The sequence below is a fragment of the Netta rufina genome, assembly GCF_964035555.1.
Source record: "Netta rufina genome assembly, chromosome: 12".
Lineage (NCBI taxonomy): Eukaryota > Metazoa > Chordata > Aves > Anseriformes > Anatidae > Netta > Netta rufina.
The window spans coordinates 4,267,727-4,290,100 of record NC_140135.1 but is presented as its reverse complement, the minus strand read 5'-3'; the positions used below and the strand labels follow the sequence as shown (position 1 = coordinate 4,290,100).

Here is a 22,374-nt window from a genome sequence, read left to right as displayed (position 1 = left end):
GAAATACCATCACAGGAATATCCAGGACTGTCATGGCTAGAAAATGGTTCCTGCCTGTGAGTTCTGCAAAGGCTGGAAGGGACCCGAGCAATGTTTGCTCTATGTCTGGAAAACAACAAATGTGACTACACTAAAACTGCTATTAAATCTATGATTAATGATCCTTTAGTGCCCTTATAATTTATTGATGAATTTAAATTAATGCCAGTATCTGAAGCACCTGCATGCCTTACGTTATTAAAACAATCATTCATAAAAATAAAAGAGCAGCCTTTTGCTTCCAGGCTTTTCAGAATTCCCTGAATGTGGTCACAGTGAGATTACTAACTTCAACAACTACTGTGTGTCATCCGCTAACAACTTAGCTCTAAAAACAGGTCTTGCCTATAACCTTCCTGCTTGGATGCAACCTCTGGAGTCTTAGACTCCACATACAACAGCAGGTCAGATCCTGTCCCGTTTGGGATAGATTTACCTTAACAGAACTAGCTGGTAACTGGGGAACTGCACTCACTCCATCAATAGTTGTTCACTGCTCCTTGCTCCGGGGCAACAACCTCTGCAAAGAAGCCAGGAAAGCTGATGCAGATGGTACCAACTTCAGATGCCCGATTTTAATCTGCCAGTTTTACTCAGACACCTGAAGATACCTTGGACCTGTAAGCATCCACACTGATCTCAACTCCTGCAGATGAGGTGTGTATGGAGAAAAACACCATCTCCAATTTAGTCTGGGCAATACCAAGAATAACTGAATGTGATGGGAAATCCAGTTGCCTTTTTAACAGCTGACCTGACGTGTCCTGAGGAGCCCTAATTAACAGCTAAGTTTAAGGAAGCAAGGAGTTTTCAGCATCCAAACCAGTAACAACGCTCGTTATCTTTATGTTTTTGCTGCCATATACAATGTATGTTGTTTTTTTTTTTGCAAGGGTTCCCCCTGGATGCACGTGGAATGTGGGGCCTTCTCTTTGCAGGAAACTGAAGAACTGGTGATGTGCAAAAGCCCTTCTAGGTAAAACTGGTCTGCAGTGACAGGCCTGCTGCCTACCAGCTAAGGTGCACCCTGCTTGTTTGACATCAGTCTGAACCCAAACCCATTTCTTACACCCTTTCACATGGTGGCACAGCACATACACGAGTGCACTGGAGCCCAAAACCCCAGGGCACCTGCCAAACCAAAAACAGGTCTTCTATAAAGATACAGAAAACTTTTTTTCATAAAAAGTAGAAGACAAAAGATTGTGTATTTGTCATGTTCCTTTCTTAAACAGCATGGCCCGGTTGTGCTGTTTGTTCAGTCTGCAGCACACAGCCTGGGCTGCCAGAGGAATTGCAGCCTCACCACTATGAGAAAAGCTAAAGGTCATGCTGTGTTTTAGTTCTAGCCTTACCAAAAATTACGTATGTATGTACACACGTACAAAATTAAATTCCTCATAGATTCCTGCCTCCCACCAGGAATTAACTCTGTAGCATTTAACCGTTTCAGCTATCAGCCATAAGTTTTTTCCTTGGTGTAACTTCCTCCTCTATTGCACACTTGAATAAGAATTGGCTGTTTCATTTTAAGAGTTTGGATAAACGAAAACTTCAAAATAACAATGCATTAGTTTCTGTGCATTTTAGAAATTAACAATTTAGAAATCAATAATTACGGTATTACTCTGACCAATGACACCTCCTGAAAGGATCAGGTAACTGATTTACACTGATCTGAGTTTGAAAATACTTCTGCCTGCAGGTGCAGTTGAAGCTTGTTTCAGAAAAAATCATCAGCTGGAGAAACTTGCCACTGAAAAATCCCTGGCGTCAGAGGTACAGCTAAAACACATTTCAAACAATGCCTGAGAAATTTTAAGGATCACTGAAGACAAAAATGACAAACTTCTGAACTGGCTCCATCCTACTTGTCTTTTGAGGTTCTCCCATTTACGTCCCCAAAGCCAGAGTCTGTGCTGATACACTCCACTGACATTTTTAGAAGCAGCCTTTGCTGGAATTCGTCCAAGCTGACGTGACTGGGATTTTATGTCTAAACATAGGACAGCTTAAAAAGACAGTGGTGTCTGATTCTATTGGCATCTTACCCTGAGAGGATTTTCATTAAGGTAAGGCGGTTCTCCTTCCACCATTTCTATTGCCATGATCCCGAGTGACCAGATGTCCACTTTGGGACCGTATGCTTTTCGTGTCACCACTTCTGGTGCCATCCAGTAAGGAGTCCCGACCATTGTGCTCCTTTTACTCTGTTCAGGGGTGATCTGAGCACAGAAGCCAAAATCAGCTGAGGAGAAGAAAAAAAGAAAGTATTGTTAAAGCCATTTAAAATTACGAAACCAAGTTAAAATCCCTGGTTTATAGCTAAGAACGTGATGTTGAATCTAGCTAGGAAAGCAGCAGTGTCTGTTTGCTCTGCAGTGACTATTGCGCACTTGGGGCTTTAGACCGTAACTCTGGTCTCTGGAAGGGGCATGCACAAATAACAGGCAGTGTTTTTTCTTGCATCTTTCTTCTTCCTGTACTTCTCTGTGTGTTGGAATAAGTAATGGAAAAGCCCTTAGCGTTAAGCAGCGGTCAGGACACCATCATAGGCACCCCCTCTGGGTAACTGGCAGGCAGGCAGAAGCAGCCCCACACCCCAATCCTGGGAGAGCTGTGCCTGACGAAGAATACCTACTCAATTTGACAGATCCATCCATTCCGAGAAGAATATTGTCACTTTTGATGTCTCTGTGAATCACTTGGTTTGAATGAAGGAAATCCAGTGCTTGCAGGCACTGATAGATTAAAAAAAAAAAAAAAAAAAAAAAAAGAAAAGAACATAAGGGTAAAAATTAATGACTCGATTTCATCACACAATAACAGAAATAGTTCTAAAAGATTTAATTTCTAGATGAGTTGAGAGTAATGGCAGAACACTCTGTTTTCAAGAGGTATAGCTTGCCGCTTCAACACTACTAGAATAATAACTTTCTAAACGAAGGCACATGAGCTTTTGAAAAAGAAATGTCAATTATTGTTACAGACTATCCCCTGAAAGCACAGACTGAATGACTGCTGTTAAAATGAATGTGCCATGTCCATCCATATGACAAACTATTATTTGCCAAAAGAAAAGTCACTTTCTTCAGCATGAAGTGGATCCCTTTTAGGTGGAAGGTTGCATGACAAAGATTTTATTGTTAGGTTCTAAAGCAGATTTGGAAATAACATGCTAGTCATTTTTCAGAAGCAAACACCACTTTGGGTGGAATGCTACCCTTTTAAGCTCAGGACCGTGATAAATGAGCCTCTATTTTTCTTTGCTATTATTTTAAAATTCTGCCACCAACATGTTTGCTTTTACAGGCAAGGAATGCAGTATGGACATGCTCCAGGCAAATGTTTAAAGAGGCAAAGTTGAGAACAGTAAAACACAAAACAAGAGAGAATACACTAACAGTGCAGTAACAGAGTCTACTAAGTGTAGTGATTCTGGCAGGCAGTTCATTTAAGATGCTCTTTCTTCTCCCATATTAAAAAAGCAATACAGAAGCAAAGATCTGGACACAAAACCACTCATGTTCTTTGCACCTGCTTCAAAGTACCACTCTGTCCAAGTAATCATAAGTGCAGACAGGATCCCTTACCTCCCTACACACAGCTGCTATCTGTCCTTCATCCATACACGTCTCTGTAACAACATCAGTTAAAGAGCCTCCAGCCAAGTATTCCATAACCACCCAGAGCTCGTCGCCTACTAGGTAGCTGAAACAAGAAAACAATGGCGTTGAGATAAATGTGCGTTGCTAAATTGTCTTATGAAAATTACAGCAGTTGGCTTTGATTCCTGTTCATTTTTAAATGAAGACAGGATGAAATGAATGGACATTCCTTCTAGGCTATAGAGTATGTGGGAACTGTGCAGCCCGAATGAGAAATGCACCTAAGTGAAAAATCAGACGTCTTAGATGGCAAGCAAGTGAAAAATGTGATTCAGTAAAGGCAAAGATGAATGTTGAACCGGAACATATCAGATCATCTGGTTCATCATCTTAACGTATACATAAACACCTTCATTAACTCCAGGAACAAGATGACAACTTTCATAGTTGTCTGTGGCAGCGGGAGAGTGTGTGCTACAGACAGAAATTGGTCAACAGCTTAGAAAACCTTATACAAATACATTCAGAAACAGGGAAAACAGTTTAAAACCTGACAAATTATGTGTGTCTGGAAACAAGAACCTACTCTTCCTGGAATCCACAGCAATGGAAACTGGTTGGAACAGCCAAAGAGAAATAATTTATAGACTGGCATATCTGCATTTATGATAATATGCAGAAAACATGACCAACTTAAAAACAGGGTGGAGGTGGAGATACAGGCAGTTTTAGTAAGATGTGGTTGATCGAGGTCTTTGAAAAGACGCTCTGAACTCCATACTCTGTCTAAACATCAGGAAGCACCTCTTTACTCTATGGATGACTGGCCAAGGTTGCCCAGAGGGGCTGTGGAGTCTCCCCCTTGGAGAACTTCAAAAGCTTCTGAGCACCCTGCTCAGGATGGCCCTGCTGGAGCAGGGGTGGACCAGATGGGCCCAGAGGTCCCTGCCTACTGCAACCGTTCTGTGATGCTCTGATACACCAGAAAAGATTAATGCACATAAAGACCAGTCTCCTCCCATATATTTTTATGCATATATACACATAAATATATAAATACACATAATTATACGTGGATAAAGAGTTGTTTTCTGTGAGTAACCAAAGGCTTTTCTTCATCTTTCAGTTTCAATATGGAAATGAACATTCACGTGACAACACCAGAAGTACTTACCTGTCTAAATAGTTAACAATATTGGGATTCTTATTTTCCCTCATGACCAGGATTTCATTAATAATTAGTTCCTTTTTGGGCTGCTGTTGGAGATTCATTTGCTTTATGGCCACCTAAAACGACAGTGAAAACAATGCATTAACGTGAATAGTCTGTTGCACAAGATCAGAGTGAACACAGAGTGTTTTTGGAACGATCTATCAGAGTTGTGCCAAACTGTCTTGTTATTAGACATTAGAGCTCGGTAACTTACATTACAACACCCTATTTCTCTACTTGCTTGCGTGCTAGTTACACGTGGTCATATATATCTTGCCTTATAAAATCTGTAAAAACAGTCTTTAAACGATCAACCAAAAATCTCTAATAGCACTCTCTGGACCTACATTCTTTTAAGATAGCCTTATTTTATTACCACCATTATTATTTATGCATGTTTTGCAAGCAGCAACTGATTCTGTTACTATGAAAATATATAAAAAACAGCTGGTAATTCTTATCTTTTAACAGAGTTTAGATTTGCAATAATCTGGCTTTAAAGAAAAGAATCCATTCTGTGGTATTTTATGGACACACTCAGGGTTATGAGCAGGGCTCAGGGCTTTTAGATTTTCAGTTATAAAGTGTCCTCCTGTACAGAGCATCACTGGAGGCGGGTGGAATCACTGGAATCTCACGCTGACAAGCAAAAATGATACATCAGAAATCTTAAACTGTACCCCTAAAGAGCAAAGGGCCTAAGACACCAAAATCTGCTCTAAACCATCGTACCTACCCTGCCTCTGCCTCAACCTGAAAAAGGAAACGACTGGTAAGATGCCACATAAATCAGCCCCTACTGGGACTGTGAGAATAAACAGTGCTTTTCTTCCAGATTTGTTTCTCAACCCCTTGGCTCCCACTTCCCTGCAACCAGTTCTTGCCAGGGTGAGCCTAACATTGCCTTGTAGCATCGTGGGCTGTCACCAACACCAGCTAAACATGAGCGTAGCTTTTAGGAAATCTTTGCCCTGGATACGAATCTTCCCATTTTGGTGAGTGCCAGCCAGCTTCAGAACAACTAAAACACCAAACTGCATCCTGAACACGATCTCTCCTTAATTAGTTCTTGTATTATCCTTTGAAGATGAGACACGTGATGGAAAAAATGCTAAACAGTATTGCTGTCTGAATTGGTGATTAAGATAAATTGGGACTGGGTGGTGGCAGTGACCGTCAGCTGCTTGCATTCATGTCTTTGGCAATTCAGACCGAGCGCGTCCTTCTTTGAAGGATGGCACTGCCCCTCCTTCCCTTGCTTCTGGTAGTTCTTAGGACGAGGGCTGTCCAAAAGCAAGCAGTGTAACAAAGCTATTTATTCCTCACAGCAATAGGGGAAGCTGTGAACACCCCGAGGGTTCCCCAAGGCCTGTGGTTACAGATCTTTAGGTTTTACAACTGGGGCCAGGCCCCCAGACAGTTTTTATGCTGGAAACACTTGGAGTTAAATTACACTCAGACCAATATTCTCTGTAATAGCACAACTGCATCCACACTTGGGAGCAGGGATAAGATTTTCTAAAGCAATACATTTACACTAGCAATAAAAAACACTTTTTCTTTTTTTTTTTTTTTTAAATCAGTCTTGCTGGCATTTCTTTATAGATTTCTCTCCATTGAAATGCCCATTCAGGGATGACAGCCGTACCATGGTATCAGGATGGACCAACAGTACTGTGGAGAGCAAAGATGTGTTCAGAAGATGGAGTATAACAAAACACATCTCATACAACTGGCCCTAAAAGCTAAGGGTGCAGCATCAGTCCAAGCACAGAGAGCACCGAGGCTCTTACTGATTTCAGGGGGACCAGGACCCCCCTGCCCAGGAGTTCACGGGCACCTTTTCAGGCATTAATCACCACCTCAGTGCAACAGCTGCTGGAAAGTGGATGGGCCAGGAAGTGTTTAGTTACGGAGGCACAGACCCATGGTAGCCTTAAAGAACCAAGGAGCTGAAGATGGCAGGCGATGCGTTTTGCAGGCTGACAGCAGTCTGTGCTCAGGAGGAACAGCCTCTGCACCACCCATCTGCTGGCAAGCTGAAAACCCCATCCACAATTCCTGCCGGAGGGGAACGCACTGGATACCTGCAGAGTCAGCTGGGGCTGCCGGCACTTACCTCCTGTCCTGTGGCGATATCTATTGCTGTGTAAACAGTTCCTGATGCCCTAGAAACAAAACAGCGGCCAACAAATGAAAAGCATTTTAGTGCCTTTGAGTGAAAACAAGCCCAGCTAGGCCATCTCTGCTGCCGGCAGTGTTTGCAAACCGCCCGCGCTCACTCCTGGCAGCACGGCACAGCCACCTGCCGGCCCTCTGGATCCAAGATAACCAGCTCATGGCCAACGTGAAGAGAAAGGGCTGGTGTGAATCCGAAATGTACGCCCTACATTATTTTAGTTCAAAAGTTATGGACTGAGTTGTTTCTACATATTCCCCCCCACCCCCCCCCCCCAAAAAAAAAACTCTGGAAAATATTCTCCTGTTTTGCATTCTTGGTTTTGAGAATGACTCCGAACAGAAGAACCCAAAACAGCTTCTTTTTGTCAAGAGCCATTCAGCAGACACAGGTGCTAGTGTAGGGCTACCAAAACACGAGTGAGGGGTTTTGCCTGCCATCCGCCTCTCTTTAAAAGCCATTCTTCCCCTGCAAGGCTGTGAAGGGCCAAAAGGGCCATGATCAGAGGAAATCCCTTTGGGTTTAAAAGCAACTGTGGGCTTATAAACCCTGCTGGGGCTTCCTTCTGTGCTAAGCCACAGCCTTACACCGCCATCATTTATGAAGCCTGTGTGTGCATGGACAGTGAGCCACGGGAGAGCCAGGGTGGGGATTCTGAGATGTGGGAACGTGCACCTGGCAAACTCCCCATGGATTGAAAACACAAAATCCTTTTGCTCATTTTTGCATGATCACCCAGTTTGTTTCTGTTTACCTGCAGGCAGAAACATTTCTGAGAAATTTTATTTCAACAAGCATCAGAGATCACATACCAGTGTTGAGAACAATGTTATCATTGGGCATGCTATGTATTCTTTTAATATAAATGCAAATGCGTTTGCATATGACTAATTGTTGAGATTAATCCAATTTGTTTTCATAAAAAGCCAACACCATTTATTCAGATTTGCTAACACTGTGCTACACCTCCTGAGTAAAGTCCTGTCAGGGTTTATTTTAAAACAGCCATTTAAATGAGGGCACATTTTGCTATGCCTCAGGCCATCTGTGAAGAGTTTAGATAAAGGTGAGTAATTTAAGCAAAGCTGTGAATTAATTGCAAGGGCTCTGTGATTCTGTATTAGGGACTTTTACTTCTAAGCAGCTATAATTTCTGATCTGTATCTAACTTTCAAACTCTTCTGTACCATCTCCGTTTTAATGCAGTTAGGCAAGTACCAGGACTAACAATTAGATCTGTGTCACTATGATGCAGTGCAACACAAGTTTAAAAAAAAAAACAAGAAGGAAAAAATAGAAGCCCTGAACCCATGCTGCTCATGGCTCCACACCGCTTTGTCTTTAGCAAGAGCTAAGCACAGCTTGAGCAAATGCAGCCTCTTTGCCAAGCCCTAGTTAACAAAGTTTCCTCCAATGTCAGCAACGTTTTCAGTCCTAAACCAGAGACAAATTACAAACCACAGACTCAGCTCTGAAGCTGGCCCATGCTTCAGTACAGGTCTGCTAATTACTGTTCACTGCAAAGTGGCTGTGAAAGCATCCCACTGTTTATTAACTTACCAACTGTATGGAGCCACGAGGTGCTACTGCCTGGTTGATTCACTCCTCCTTACGTAAAAAGTTGCTACCTGCACATGGCTGAGCAGCCCCGGCTCCTGCCCTCCACTCATTAGCTGCACTGAAAATACTCCTCACGTCTCCCCAGTGTCATACTGAGACCCTAAGCACCTCCTTTACATACTGCAGGATGAAATAATCTGAAGTGCATTACTGAGCGCACTCACTGTTTTAGTATTTGAGAAGAATTACTCTAATTTACATGATAAAAGCTACAGCAAGTCTTCAACAAGTGGCTTTGCATGTAGTTGGAGTCCAAAAAAACAGGTGTCAAAACAGTCTCACGTTCAGCTGTTCACTGCAATAGCAATGCAGATCTGCAAGACATCCAATGCAGGGTTTAGCTATAACGACTTTTTTTCCTTAGGGTGTTTCCCCAGCTGTCTAAATCAAGCTGCAGCATTAAAGCCATGAGATGGTTACAGCAACACACCCCTCTGTAAGAAGGGCATGCAACCTTCTGGCTGCAGGACATCTGCTTAGGTACCCTTTTAGGGCAGGTCTTAGCCACTTGTTTTCCACCAGTTGTTGCGGTACCTTTGTACAACCTCATTTCCAGCAGTGTCAAAATAAAAGAGTGAGGATGACGGTCGTTTTCTGACAGTGACAGCAAGAATCTGTTCACACATGTTTAATCTGAATCTCACGCCTTCAGCTGACACTTATCTTTTGAGAGACAGGCACAGCTCTGAGTGCCCACTGACATACAGTGACAGTGAGAACCAAAGCTGCAGGTAGAAAGCAAGCTGGAATCTCAGAAAGGGTTGCCTACAACAAATGGAGAAGAAACCCCTCCCCACCAGCGTCTTATCAAGTAAGATATATCTACTATAAAGCCTGCCGGAGAAAGAGCATGAGAGCGTCTGGTTTTCTTCAGTATTTATCAGTTCTCGGTCAGCAACGTGCTACCCTGGGTTCAAACCTCACAGAGGGTTAGGGCAGAAAACCATCTCCTGATGTCAGTACACAGCTTTCTGCCGTACGCAAGCAGCAGCACGGCCCTGGTCTTACACACATGGCATTAGCCCTGCCGGAATTACAACATAGGAAACTTGGACTGAGCAGGCAGTCTGTCTATTTAAAATGCACATCCGATACCTCATTTTGGTGTAATTTCTCTTGTCCCTGTCTCCTCACATAGGAATTATTTCAGATCACTCCTATTTAGGATAAGTGAAGTAAGGGTTTCAAAAGGGAATAGCTTGGTAGATTATTTTCAGTAAATAAAACCTGCAGGATCCCAGAGTGGTCTGTCAGCAGGCAGGTGGTGCGTTTCCTCATTAAGTGCTTTGCACATCTGCACTGCCTTTATTACCAATTTATTCCTTTATTTTGTTTTGCATGGGTTTAAGTTTCTAAACTCTTTTTTTTTTATTCCTGATCACTGACATCTTTAGCAAAATGTTTGAAAGAAATGCTATTGAGAGCTTTTATTTATATGACAACTATCATTTGGCAAGTTGCTCTTTGAGACAGAATATTTTTTTCTTCTTTCTTTAGTGTGGCTACATTATTTTGAGACACGTAAAAATGATTTCTTCTAAGAAAATAAATGCTGCACACTGGAGGGACAGCAGATTGTCCAGGATCTGTTCCTTGCTGCAGATAAGACATTGCCAGCAGCAAGGTGTCTTTAATGATTCCCTCTGGCCACAGCTAAAATACTGATGAGAAGTGAGAGACGGGAGAATCTAAATGCAGCGTCTGAGTGTGTCTGGAGCTTGCCCAGACTCATACTTGATATTTTACCAGCAAAAACACCCAGCCCGTGTTTTTGTATAGATAACTATGATTGGACTTACCCTTGGCCAATTTTTTCAAATCGGGTGTATTTCTTCTTAGGGTCTCCCACACTCACTATGCTCCCTGAAAGAAACAGAATTAAAGATGCTCACTTCAAAATGGAGATACCACCACCTGAGAGGTCAGACATGCTGTACAGGGCTGTGAGTTGCACGCAGTCAGGTGGATAATAATAATCATCAACAACAATGCAGGCAGCTCTACAGCGCAGCTAGACTCCATAAAAAACTGTTTTTTTTAAACAGTCCTTTGGAGATTGCCTGTGTCTCTGCACCTTGACAAGGAACTGGCAACATGTAAATATATTGATAGGACACGGATATCAGAAATAAACAAACATCCATGCAAGTGCTTGTCTGTTGTCTACAAACGTTAATGAGAGCTGGAATAACAGAGCCTTTTTTTCCTTTATTCAGAATAAATACTCTGTATGATTCTACACAAGTTTTAATACTTTCAAAGATGAGATGCACCTTGGGTTCTCAAATCAATTTTAATGAACAGATGCCATTTCAGAACTGGAAGACCTTAGCAAAGTGTTTACAAGAAGGGAACTTCTCAATCTTCCAGTCGTTTGCCAAAGTAATGTTTTCATCCTTTTACAGGAGAACATCTCATGTTACAATAAATAATTATGGTTGTTTAAAACTATGACCCTCACAACTGATTACCTCACAATGATTTACAAAGGAGACGGTGCTTGTGCCATTTTAAGCACTGCCTTGCTGGCCTTCACCCTGACCTGGACCAGGAACAAGCATTTGACTCTCAGCAGGGAGATCCTCACAATTACCAACCTCATCCAAAACAACAGCAGCAGCATTGCTCTGTAACCAGCACTGCTAGCAGCAAGGAGAGCTGCAGGAGGAGGTGCTGGTAGCTCCGTGATGCACGAAGCAGGCCGGACGGGCTGCTGCCACCTCCCGGCTGCTGCTGCCGGCAGCAGAGCAGGGCCAAGCCCGTTTGGCCCAGGCATGGGACAGCCAGGTCCCAGGCAATTTTGGAGCACTGCCAGTGAAAGCTAGAATTAGAGCACGCACAGCTTGATGGTTTCGTGCCCACTCAGAGATGTAGGCAGTCTGAATGGGAAGGAAAGAAAGCAGCAATCAGTATACTAAGCTTATATCGAGTGAAAGAGCCAAAATCTGCTAATTAAAACAAATCCAAAGGAGTTATTCAAAAACTTTTTTTTTTTCTGGTCCAGCAGTTGCCTACATAAAACACAAACAACAGTGTCTAAGTTGATGGTTAAATGGCAATCCAAATGACTTTGAAAAATTTAAGTGTGAATGTGCGTCACTGAAATGCTTGGAGGAGATTAGCTCAGGAGGAAAGACTGCCCACATTTTGCGGAATACTTTGACTGATCTGACAATATTCCTGCATCACCAGTACAAATACGTACTTATTCACCTCCGTGTCCAAAGCCAAACGAGGTGGCACGCCATTCACTGTAAGCAGTGAAGTAGCAAACACCTCTCCCCTGCCAGTTCTCCAGGGCGGAGGGCTTTAAAAGCTGGATGCCCAGCCAGGGATCCTGCCTGCCAGCACAGCAAGGAGACAGGGCATCGACACCATCTGCCACGCTCCTTGCTTAAACAATTTTCCTGGTCCTGGCAAGATCACTAACAGGAGCTGCAGGGGAAGGTTTCCTTTGTGCTGCAGCACTCGCTCCCCTCTCGCGGCACTCCAGGCGTGCCAGCCAGTGCCCGCTGCCGGTGGCACCGCGAGCACTCGCTGCCTGAGGATGCTGACATAGCCCCAGGTAGCCTGGAGTGATCCTGCCCTGCTGTCACTGCTGAGAGACACTGCAATTGTCTTGCCTGGAGTCAAAGCCAAGGACATGGCACTTAAGTGACCCCTGTTAACTTTTGTATTTTCCTCTGGTCGGAATGCCAAACGCTGCCCAGCTCCACGCAAAGCAGAGGACACACACACACCGTTTTCAGCTACACTTCAAAATCCATAGCTAAAATTGGATGCCCTGAGGACGGCTGTTGCTGAACTCCTGCAGTGGGATCCTGGAGCAGAACAAGGACAGCTTCCCAGCCAAAGTGGGAACTCGCTGAAAAATGAACCTGAGATGAAGCTTTTATTCTGCTTCATTAGAATGGGTCTTTGCTGTAAAACGACTCTTCAGCCAAGGGGATTATGACCACAGGACTCCAGAACTCCCTTTTTAATGGGCTGAAAGAAGGGACCCAACCAAAAGAACACGTTCCCTCCTGCTCGTCCAGGAAGAAGCTTGCACTGCTGACCTTGACCACCCCCAGACCAGGATCCCCGTGAATCTCTGCAGTACCAAACCAAGCGCTGCCATAACCTTGTGCTGGGCTGGGTAACAGGAAAAATACTGTGTTGGTGGCGTCCAGCTTGGTGCTGTTGTCAGCTAGTAAATGGAAATGCGTATCTACCGGGACAGACACCAGAAGTTCACAAACGTTCATGTTAGAAAGGAGCACAGAAAAAGAGAGACTGGAGAACAAACACTTTGAATAAAATTTTCCCAATTTGCTACTGACTCAGATTTCATAGCCCCTCCTAATATCTTGAGGAGGTGCTTTTGCAAGTTACTTGTTTATGTCTGGTATCCTGTAATTAAGCCACTGCTTTTCAAATATGATAGCACTGAAATCAACAAAGGGGCTGGTGTGCAGCTCCAGCTCAGAGGAGCACTCCCTATTCTGGACCAGAGATAAACACACCAGCTATTTTGGTGTTTTTAAGCACTTTCCTTTATCAAGTCCTAAATTAAGTGGATAAGAAAGCAGAATTGGGCCACTTCTGTTTCATAATTACAGTGGAACATATTCATGATTTCATTACAGACAGAGTTTTGTTTGATCTTATCTCAGTATTACAGGCTTTACTCCCTAGTAAAACGTGTAATGAATGTGTCTCTAAAAAAACCCAAGTTATTTCAAGCAGAGAAGAGATATGAAAGCAATTTAAGATAAAAGAGGGCAAGGGACATCTTCGTAAGAGTAGAATAAAACCAACTGCAGAGACAGTAGGCAAGGTGAAGAAGTCATATGAGTTTGAAAACAAACAAACAAACAAAAAGCACCCAAACCCACATGCTTAAATCTAATTAGACCATGACTACAACAGAAGAGCATCACCCCCATTTTCAGATGGCTTCACGAAAGTACAGAAAGATTTTCATTGTTCACATCACAATTTGCCAAGGCAGATCTTCAGACCTTGCACTGGATATCAAATTCTTAAGAAAGTAAATACATGAAAGCATGAAACATTTCAGAGGTATAACCCTCAATAACTCATGGGCTCAGTCCTAATCTAGGTTACACGAGCTTCAATAAATGATACACATACTTAATGTTCAAGTATGCAGGGTACCTGCAGATCTCATGGCAGATGCCTGCCTCAAACATGTAGCCTCAGATGACGGAGTTATAATTTCTCCCTTTATAACCTGACCTACCTGCAGATAAACTTCCTGGAATAAACACATTATTTCATTATCTCCTCAGCTAAAGCCAGGGAATTTATCCTTTCAGTACCCCCTAACGGCACTGAGATGCAGTTCTGTATGGTCCTGTCAACCTGCCAAGGGTGCAGAAAACGATACAAACAGCAAAGAAATGCTTCAGCTTCTGCAGTCACAGCCACCATCGGTGGCAGGGACGTAATGACAAAGGTTGGTTCAGCACAAGAACGAGCCACTGACAAACCACCGTGAAGAAGCCACATACAGACTGTGCTCTTTCCAAGTGGTTACCTCCATTAAAGGCACAGTATTATTGGCTTTGAGATCAAACAATGAGGCGTAGATCAATTCACTTATTGTCCTAACAGTTAACAGGAGACAGAGTGAACTGGGGTACCTTATCAACTCAAGGGTTTGTTATCTGATAACACAGCACTGAAAGCTAGAACATGCAAGAAGCTGATTATTGTGTTGTAAAACCACAAAGGGCTTAATGTGCTTGCCTAGTGTATGATCCATGCAGGGCTTTGGGGCCAACAGTCAGGATTCTGATGGCATTAACTGGTTGGGAATCAGCTATGTCAAGGTGTCATTTATCTGAGGAGTGTGCAGTGAATGTGCTGGAGGCTAGCTCCTGAGAAACGCTTGCAGTGCAGTTTTATCTGATCAGGTCACATAGCTGTGTCTCACTGATGCCTCTTTATAAGTATAAAGCTAAGAAATAAAATAAGGATTGCTATAAAAGTATTTTTTAATTTATTTTGAGGCACACTGAAAACCTGTTCTCTATCCATGGTCTCAACTCATGTCCTTTCAAAGGAGTCCTTTGTCAAAATGGAAAATTCTTATAAAAACAAGCTCTGATATACTAGTGGTAGCGGTAAGTACACTAGAATATCCTGTTGGAGGAGACCCCCTTCGTGCTGAAGGAATAGGCTTAGTTCTGTAGCTGTCTACAGGTTCAAAGAGAGAGATTTCTGTATTTGGCCTCCGATGACTGGTGAGAAGTCAGAAATCTGAAGAGAATTTAGGAAGCCAAACATTCAGCTAAATCTGGGCATCAGCACACTGGAGTTCACGAGGTCATTCACTAGGCCACAGACTTCTGATCAAGCAGAAATAATCTTTTTTTTTTTTTTGCTTTTAGCACATGCAGAAACTCAGGCAAATCCTGAGCTGCCCTCAGAGGCAGAAGGAATATCCAGAGTGTTCCTTCACTCCCTCTAAGCACAGTTTGTGTGAGGAGTAATTGACCCTTTGTCACTAAACTAAGGTTGATCGTTTGGTACATAAAATCTTGAGACACGCATACAAGAAACTGCTTTATCAGACAAGAAATACAGAATACGTACTCAGTTTCTCTAGGATCTCCTCGTCTGTCATCTTGGACTTTTTTCGCTGCCGGTCTGTGTTTCTGTACAAAGTATTTGTGTTCGAGTTTTCAGGCTGGGGAGTTGTGGCTTCTTTAGCCGGTGCTGGTGCAGCGACGGGTTCAATTACAGAGCGAGTGTAGATCTGTGACAGTAAATTAGTGTGTGTCAAAAAGGTGGATCGCAGAGGTGCCCTGAGACTGTGACACAAACACTTAGGAAGATGCTGTCTGCCACAGACAGGACTCTTAAAACGTTCTTTTTCACTTTCCACTTCTCAAATAAAGATAAATGAAGGCTAGTTTTACACAAGTTCACGGCCAGTTTCATTTTCTATTTTATTTTCTGAAAGATGAATGAAACAATGAATTTACTGTGCTGCCAGAATAGAGAAATAGCTGTGTCCAGGGCCTTGTTCCTTGTTGCTCATCTGTTTATATGGGTAACAAAATGACTCGCAGTTGGAAATTTGCTAACAGTTCCAAAGATGGCACCAATAAAGTGCTGAAGGCAACAGTTTTGCAACAAAAATAATGAGTATTAGGACACTAGTTTTATCAGTTAAGATAGGTATCTGAATAGAAGCAGCGAGCATTTCCCTTTTCTGGTCATAACTGCTGAACTGCCTTCTCGTCAGCATTTCAAGCGTTAAGGATCGGCCATTAGGACTTGCATCACAATCTTTCAGACTCTGGACAAAGTTGTTCACTTTTGTACTAGCAGCATTAAAAGAAACAATGCTACCTCTTAGCTGATACTAAAATAAAATTAATTGTTCCAATCAGCATTGCAGGAAACTCTTAACTTAATAAATAATTAAGTTCCATCAGATTTTCCTGGTGTCAGTAGCTTCGGTGAAGCAATACCCCGTGACAGGGCTCCAGCCCTCAGACCCTTCACCAACATGCCCCAAGTGCTGTCTGATCAGAAACATTCATTACACCACGAGCAGTGCTGACTGAAGCTGGGACCTACTGATTTTGTATGTTCAGGCCGTGGTGCAATAACAGGCGGAGGTTCATTGTCATCTTCCTCTTCCTCATCTTCTTCATCCTCTTCTTCAGAAACAGAAGGCGCTAACGGGGGTTCTGATGCTGTTTTTGTGCTCTGTGGACAGACAGTAGCATGACTGACAGTCACCATGTTGGCACTTAAGAGGTTTGATAATTACATACAACTCCGCTTAGCCATCAGAAACCGATCTATACATGCCTACAGTGAGTCCTAGACACCCCACTTACACACCCTACAATTGAAAGGTTACAAATTACAATGTTTTGTTAATTCATCTCGGTGTTTTTCATTTTTGCTTTTTAGCTTTTACAATGAACTATTACATATGCTATTGAACTGTCTCACGTGTACATTACTGGAGTAATAAATTAAACAAAAACAATGGAATAATTCCCATGTTTTGTCGAAGTCTGATTTCACGTAAGTAATGCCTGAATCTATCACTAGAAATTACATCTAGTTGCTAGTTCATTGCTTTGGCATTGCGTTTGCAGAAATGGTACCAGTTAATTAAGTTAACAGGTGTCTGCTGGCTAGGTTAATTAGCACACTTCAAAGTGCAAAGTCTCCTGCATTGTCTTGCAGGGAATTTTGCTTTGTAGAGAAAGGCTGTTTGTTTCTTTATTATTTTACCCCTGGGGTAGTCACATTGCATGTTTCCACAGTGCTGAATTTCCCTGTTCAGCTCCTTTTTCACTACCATCTTCCTCTTCATCTAATCACAAGGCGACACATTGATCTCTCCACTATTTCTCTCTTATTGCGACAGTGACCCAGCGTGAATGCAGCCTCTCAGCGGCACGGTGCATCCTGCTGACCTCGTGGTGGCTGCCAGGCAGACGTCCCAACTGCTTACCCAGGCTCCCATTACAGCAGCGGAGAAAAAAGCTACTGCCAGGGTGCAGTCGACCTTCAGGCAGAAGTACAAACACAGGGCAGGCGAGGGAAGTCTGGCTGATCAGTTTAGACACAGATAAATATCTACATGTAAACAGAAGCTTAGAGTGCAGATATTTAAAGTTAAGTGAGTTGAAACCCACTTATCTTTAAAACGGTATCAATGTAGTACAGTGCAAAGAGCAGTAACGGAAAGCCCAGAGGAAATGGGGGGAACTAATTCATCTCCACACCGGTGCTGTTCTGCATAGCTGCACGGCTGCATTCAGTCACCTGCATGTGCACACTGGCATACATGCCAGGAACACACACACGAGAATCCTATTTTCTGTGAGAGGCAGCCCCATCACCCAGCTTCCTAAGGTAAATGGCTATTAATAGGCTATTAACGTGGCCAAAAGTAGGGGGAATGATACAGGAGATATCCTCAACGCTAGTTTAAGGGGCAGTGCTATCAAGGGTGACCTAATGGGAAGGTGTAGGTTACTCTGTCGTGTATTAAATCAGTGTATAGCATTCTAGATACATCACTAGCATTTTGCTTACATGCGGAGAGAAGATATTAAGGCAAAAATAATGAAGGGAATAATCACATTTCTGTTCTATTAATTTCTTATAACTTTTTTTTTTTTTTTTCCCCACTGGGCTCCATGCTTGGTCTGACAGCACTAAATTGTGCAGCTAGAACATAAAGTCATATTATTTAATGCTAGACTCCCATTAAGGAGTGAAATGAAATTTGAAAGAACTCCAATGACTCCAACTTCAATGTTTTCTCTATAACGTTCAACCAGCATCCTATGAGCAGGTAACTTTCAAAAGCTGACATCTTGGTGTCTCACTGCTGGCTGTTTACTAGAACAAAATAGCACAACATCTGCCAGTGTGTCCATACCCACCGGAAAAGCTGTCTGGAAGGCTTTACTATGCTCCCATGAAACCCGAACTTCCTTTTAAAAGTTTCATGTTTTATCAAAGATAATGAAAGTGGTATCAAATGAAAATTTATTGAAAAAGAAGTGTGAATATTTGAAGATGACTTTCATTTCATTATACACAGTCTCTGCTGTGTAATCACAAACCGAAAACGATGTTGCTTAACGCTTGAAAATAAAGGCCAAATCCCCACTCAATCATTTGCTATTTAATGCACTAACATTAACACTAATAAATCTGGTCAATATTAATGTGAATGCCACGAGAACATCTTTGGGATTGCTACAGCAATTCAGTATTAATTAGAGTGAATCATTACTTAAAACTTTCCTTCTACGGTTCCAGTGAGTTACATATCAATTATAGCTTTATTTATATTCAGCTACATATCCAGCTGCACTAAGGATAAATCATAAAATTTAATAGAAATGGTTTCCAAGTTGTTAAAACTATGTGAAAATGGGCTAATTAGACAGTACTGCATATTGTTGTGAATTATATATTCCACCATGGCTAACAACAGTACGCAATCTTCTGTCTGCAAAGCCAGACTATAAAATCTGTAGAGAAGTTCTTAAAGGGAATTAGAAAATAGCCAGTAATCCTTGTGGTGCTGCTGCAAAGACACTACCATGTACTTCCTTCCAGCCTATAAGGCTGGCACTCTATCACGGAAGTCAAAGCTCACAGTTTGCTGTGCAATCACATGCTTTGAAACCAAAAGGTTACTCTCACACTCACCGAAGGATGGGCTTCTATGTAGCCATGGGCGCTTTTATCTGCAATGTGCAAGGGAAAATTAACACCGTTATAAAACAGCATCCGTTGTGGGGAATCCCACAGAACGAGTAAATCCAAATTGAAATCATTTTTCTTTCACAACGTCCCTCCAGTAACGGGAGTTATTTTACACAGAAAGCGAGAAGCAGGACAATATACCAGGGTATTGTTTTTCTACAAATACAAATTTTTCTTCAATATCCAATGCTTCCACTGCCCAAAAGAGCTAAAACAGTTATTGTTTTTTGTTTGTTTGTTTTTAAAATAAATTGCATGCATTGATTCTCTTTAGCTTGCTGCACACGTGTCCCCATAAAAGCTTCAGAATCCCCCTTAGCTAGGTTGGTTCTGTTCTGACACAGCCCAGTAACAGCTGATTAAGACGTTAGATCCTTCTTTTAATGCTGGACAGGAATACATCCATCCTTCTAACTTTCGGTAGTACTGAGCTCAGGAGCATACACTAACTGTTTAGAATTTTGCATTTCATCACAGAAGTACTTGCTATTTTAGCAGACATTTAATGATGCTTTCCTTTAAAGAAGGAGACAAATGTTAATATTTTCTGGATATAACTGCACGGTTTTTAGAAGATCCTCTGAGAAGCTGCCCCAGACTGCATTTTGGGAGTTGTATTGGTTGAACCAGCAAACTGAGGAAATTACAGACTCCAGCACCACAGACTATCACGTGTAGGAACTGAACCACTGCAGGCTAAGTCACGAATGCTTTCCACACCCTGTTGGACAGACACCCCCTCATCAGCTGAAGCTGTTGACACAAGCTTTACCAAAACAAATACATCTTACTGGCATTTCTGTTTTAAGTGCATCTCAGTTATTAAGAAATAGCAGAACACATCAATACAAAAGCCAGATGTGCTGCATCTAGAAACACCTCTGCTTTCTTGCTAGACCTGTCATGAGCCAGAGCTTGATTAATGAAATGAGAAAAAAAATGGGCCAAAGGAAAAAAAAAAAAAAAAAAGGCAAACTACAGCGCAGACTTGCTTTCTCATTTCTGCAACTCTAGACTACAATTTTGCAGACTGTACACAACCATAGGAAAAATGACACCACTGTCACGTTTGCAGGCTTTGGCATGGTAATGCCTAAATCACGAGGATCTTCCTGTAATGCCACAGAAATGGCTCTGGACATTACTGCTCTGGGACTTCTCTACAGCTCATACAGAAAATCCTTGAAAATTCTTCTCTTCATAAAATACCACAAAAATTCTTCATAGTCCATAATCTATTGCTCCTAGGATCCAACAGTAATTCATAAGATGAACTAAACGGGTGTGCCCTGTAGCCCAGAACATTGTGAAATAACAAGAACGTAAAGACATAAAATAGAAGTAAACATGATCCCTTGCTGCTGATGCTTCTGAATAAAAATGCCAGTGACTTTCTAGCATCTTTAGTTCCGAAAACAAGACAAATAAAAGTTAGAGTTTCAATGACATTCGTGGACAAAATAGGAAATTAACTCATTTTAGGAGTATCCCAGTAAAAGTAATTTTCTAAGGTTGCTTCTTGAGCATTCTTGAGCTTCAGTTTGACTCACTTAGGGGCCTGACATCCCTTTTTTTTGCAGTGAGATGGTAACTTACCTCCTGACGTAAAGCTCATATATTTCTGGTTGTTAACTGTTTCTTTGGAATCATAAAATTTGAGGACATCTAGAACTGCTTGTGGGTTCTTCTTCTGCTCTAGTTTTGTTATGTTGGAGGTCTGTAGTAGCCTGGCCCACTGCTCTGGAATGCCCTGTAGATGCCAAGTGGAAAGAATGTTAATTTAGAGTATTTAAGAGCTGCAGCTGTACAGATCTTTACCAAGATCCCATGCTACCTGTAAGATTACTTTCAGAAATTTTGATTGATACCTTACATTAAAATTAGAAGCTTAAACAGTAGATGCAATCATTCTCTTCTCTAACAAAATACAGAGATAAAACCAGGATCCAACTTTAAAAAGAAAAGAAAGTTATGATCGTGACAGGAAAAAAAGTGCATGAAACTCATCTTTAAATCAATTCTGCTCTTCCATGGAATAATGATTTAAGGCTTAGCTTGTTTTCCTGGTGATTCAGTGCAGACATGACAAGACTATTCTATATTTGTGGACAACACAGTGTATTTTAGGAGCTTTACACTGGATTTTTAATGCTTAATAATGCAAACACATTGCTGAAATGATCACTGCTGTCTGATTAAAAGGTAAACCCCACCCTGATAAGACAATTTTCAGCATTATCAGGGAACACGGAGGGGTTAAGCATCTGTGTTTAAATTCTCAATATTGTAACACTGAGTTGTACCACAGCTACTGCTGCTAAGGACGTCTCTTTTCTGAGCTCCTGCAGCTCTGTAAGTTCTCGACTGTAAAACTGCAGAAATTCAGGACTCAGAAAACAGGCTGAGAGTGCCAATGCCTTGTATGAATTCTCAAACATCTAACGAGGAAGGGTGGCATTTGAGAATTGATCCAATCACTGAAAGCCACTGAAATCACTGCATTGGAATTGTATTAACAAACATTGCTTTAAATATCCAGTATAATTTCCTAAATTTGAGAGCCTATAATTTTCCCCATTTACTGCACAGCCAACATCTACCAGCGAATTTGTAGGGCTTACTGAATGACAAACTACACCTGAAGTGCATTTACGCTTACCCTTGGTGCCACCCCAACCTAGACACACATTTTAACATGGCTTCTTCCTAAGAAGTTCTCTGTAAAACAATGTGTGACATGGGCCTCCAGAGTTTGGGATTAATGAAAAAAAAGTGGGATAAGCCAAGCAACAAATCTACTGCACACACATCAACCTGCTGCTGCAGTGCTATGACATCTCAAAGAAGCACTTTGATGCAAGCTTCTTTTGGGCCTGTGACGCACCTCTGGGAGCTTCCCTGTGCACATCTGTGAGCCATAGAGATCTGGCTGTAATGGACGTAAATAAAGAAAGAAAAGAAAGTTAAAACAGAATGTGGGACAACTTAGAAGGTGGTAGGAGGTGAAACCAATGGGCCAAAATGGGGAAAGTCCCATCTAAAATGGGAGCTCTGAGGTAGGTACCAAATAGGTGGCGGACAGGCTACAGGAAGGCAGGCTTAGGAAAACAGAAAACTCATGACCGTTCCAAAGTTTGGAAGCATCATTCCCCCTCCTCACTTTTTTAAAGCCAGTTTTAATCTCCCTTCTAAAAACGTATTACTGAGGATTTACGGCAAGTGACTAGAAAAATTACTCATGGTTTCTTTCTTTTTTTTTTTTTAATTAAAAAATAAAGATAAAAGAGAAATATCTGGGCTTTTACTGTTTGTCTAGTTTTTAAAGCCAGGTCAGCAATTTTGAATGTCTCTACACGAGATATTCCAATGGTTCCCCAGTCCCACGATCACAACTGGCCACTGCATGAGTCAACAAAGTGCAATGGAGAAAGCAGCTGGTCAAACTCAGA

The 22,374-nt window shown here is 42.0% G+C and overlaps 1 protein-coding gene across 1 annotated transcript in view; it reads right to left on the bottom strand.

Moving 5' to 3' along the window:
• Nucleotides 1–22,374, bottom strand: part of PAK3 (p21 (RAC1) activated kinase 3) — a 70,262-nt gene that overhangs the window by 10,502 nt on the left and 37,386 nt on the right. Inside the window, exons 4-13 of the mRNA XM_084294158.1 lie at nt 20,522–20,675; nt 18,869–18,906; nt 16,256–16,387; nt 15,263–15,425; nt 10,459–10,522; nt 6,980–7,028; nt 4,822–4,934; nt 3,633–3,750; nt 2,681–2,780; nt 2,091–2,287 (exon numbers count right to left, since the gene is read on the bottom strand). Coding sequence (XP_084150284.1) covers nt 2,091–2,287; nt 2,681–2,780; nt 3,633–3,750; nt 4,822–4,934; nt 6,980–7,028; nt 10,459–10,522; nt 15,263–15,425; nt 16,256–16,387; nt 18,869–18,906; nt 20,522–20,675 — 1,128 coding nt within the window. The remainder of the gene's footprint in view (nt 1–2,090; nt 2,288–2,680; nt 2,781–3,632; nt 3,751–4,821; nt 4,935–6,979; nt 7,029–10,458; nt 10,523–15,262; nt 15,426–16,255; nt 16,388–18,868; nt 18,907–20,521; nt 20,676–22,374) is intronic.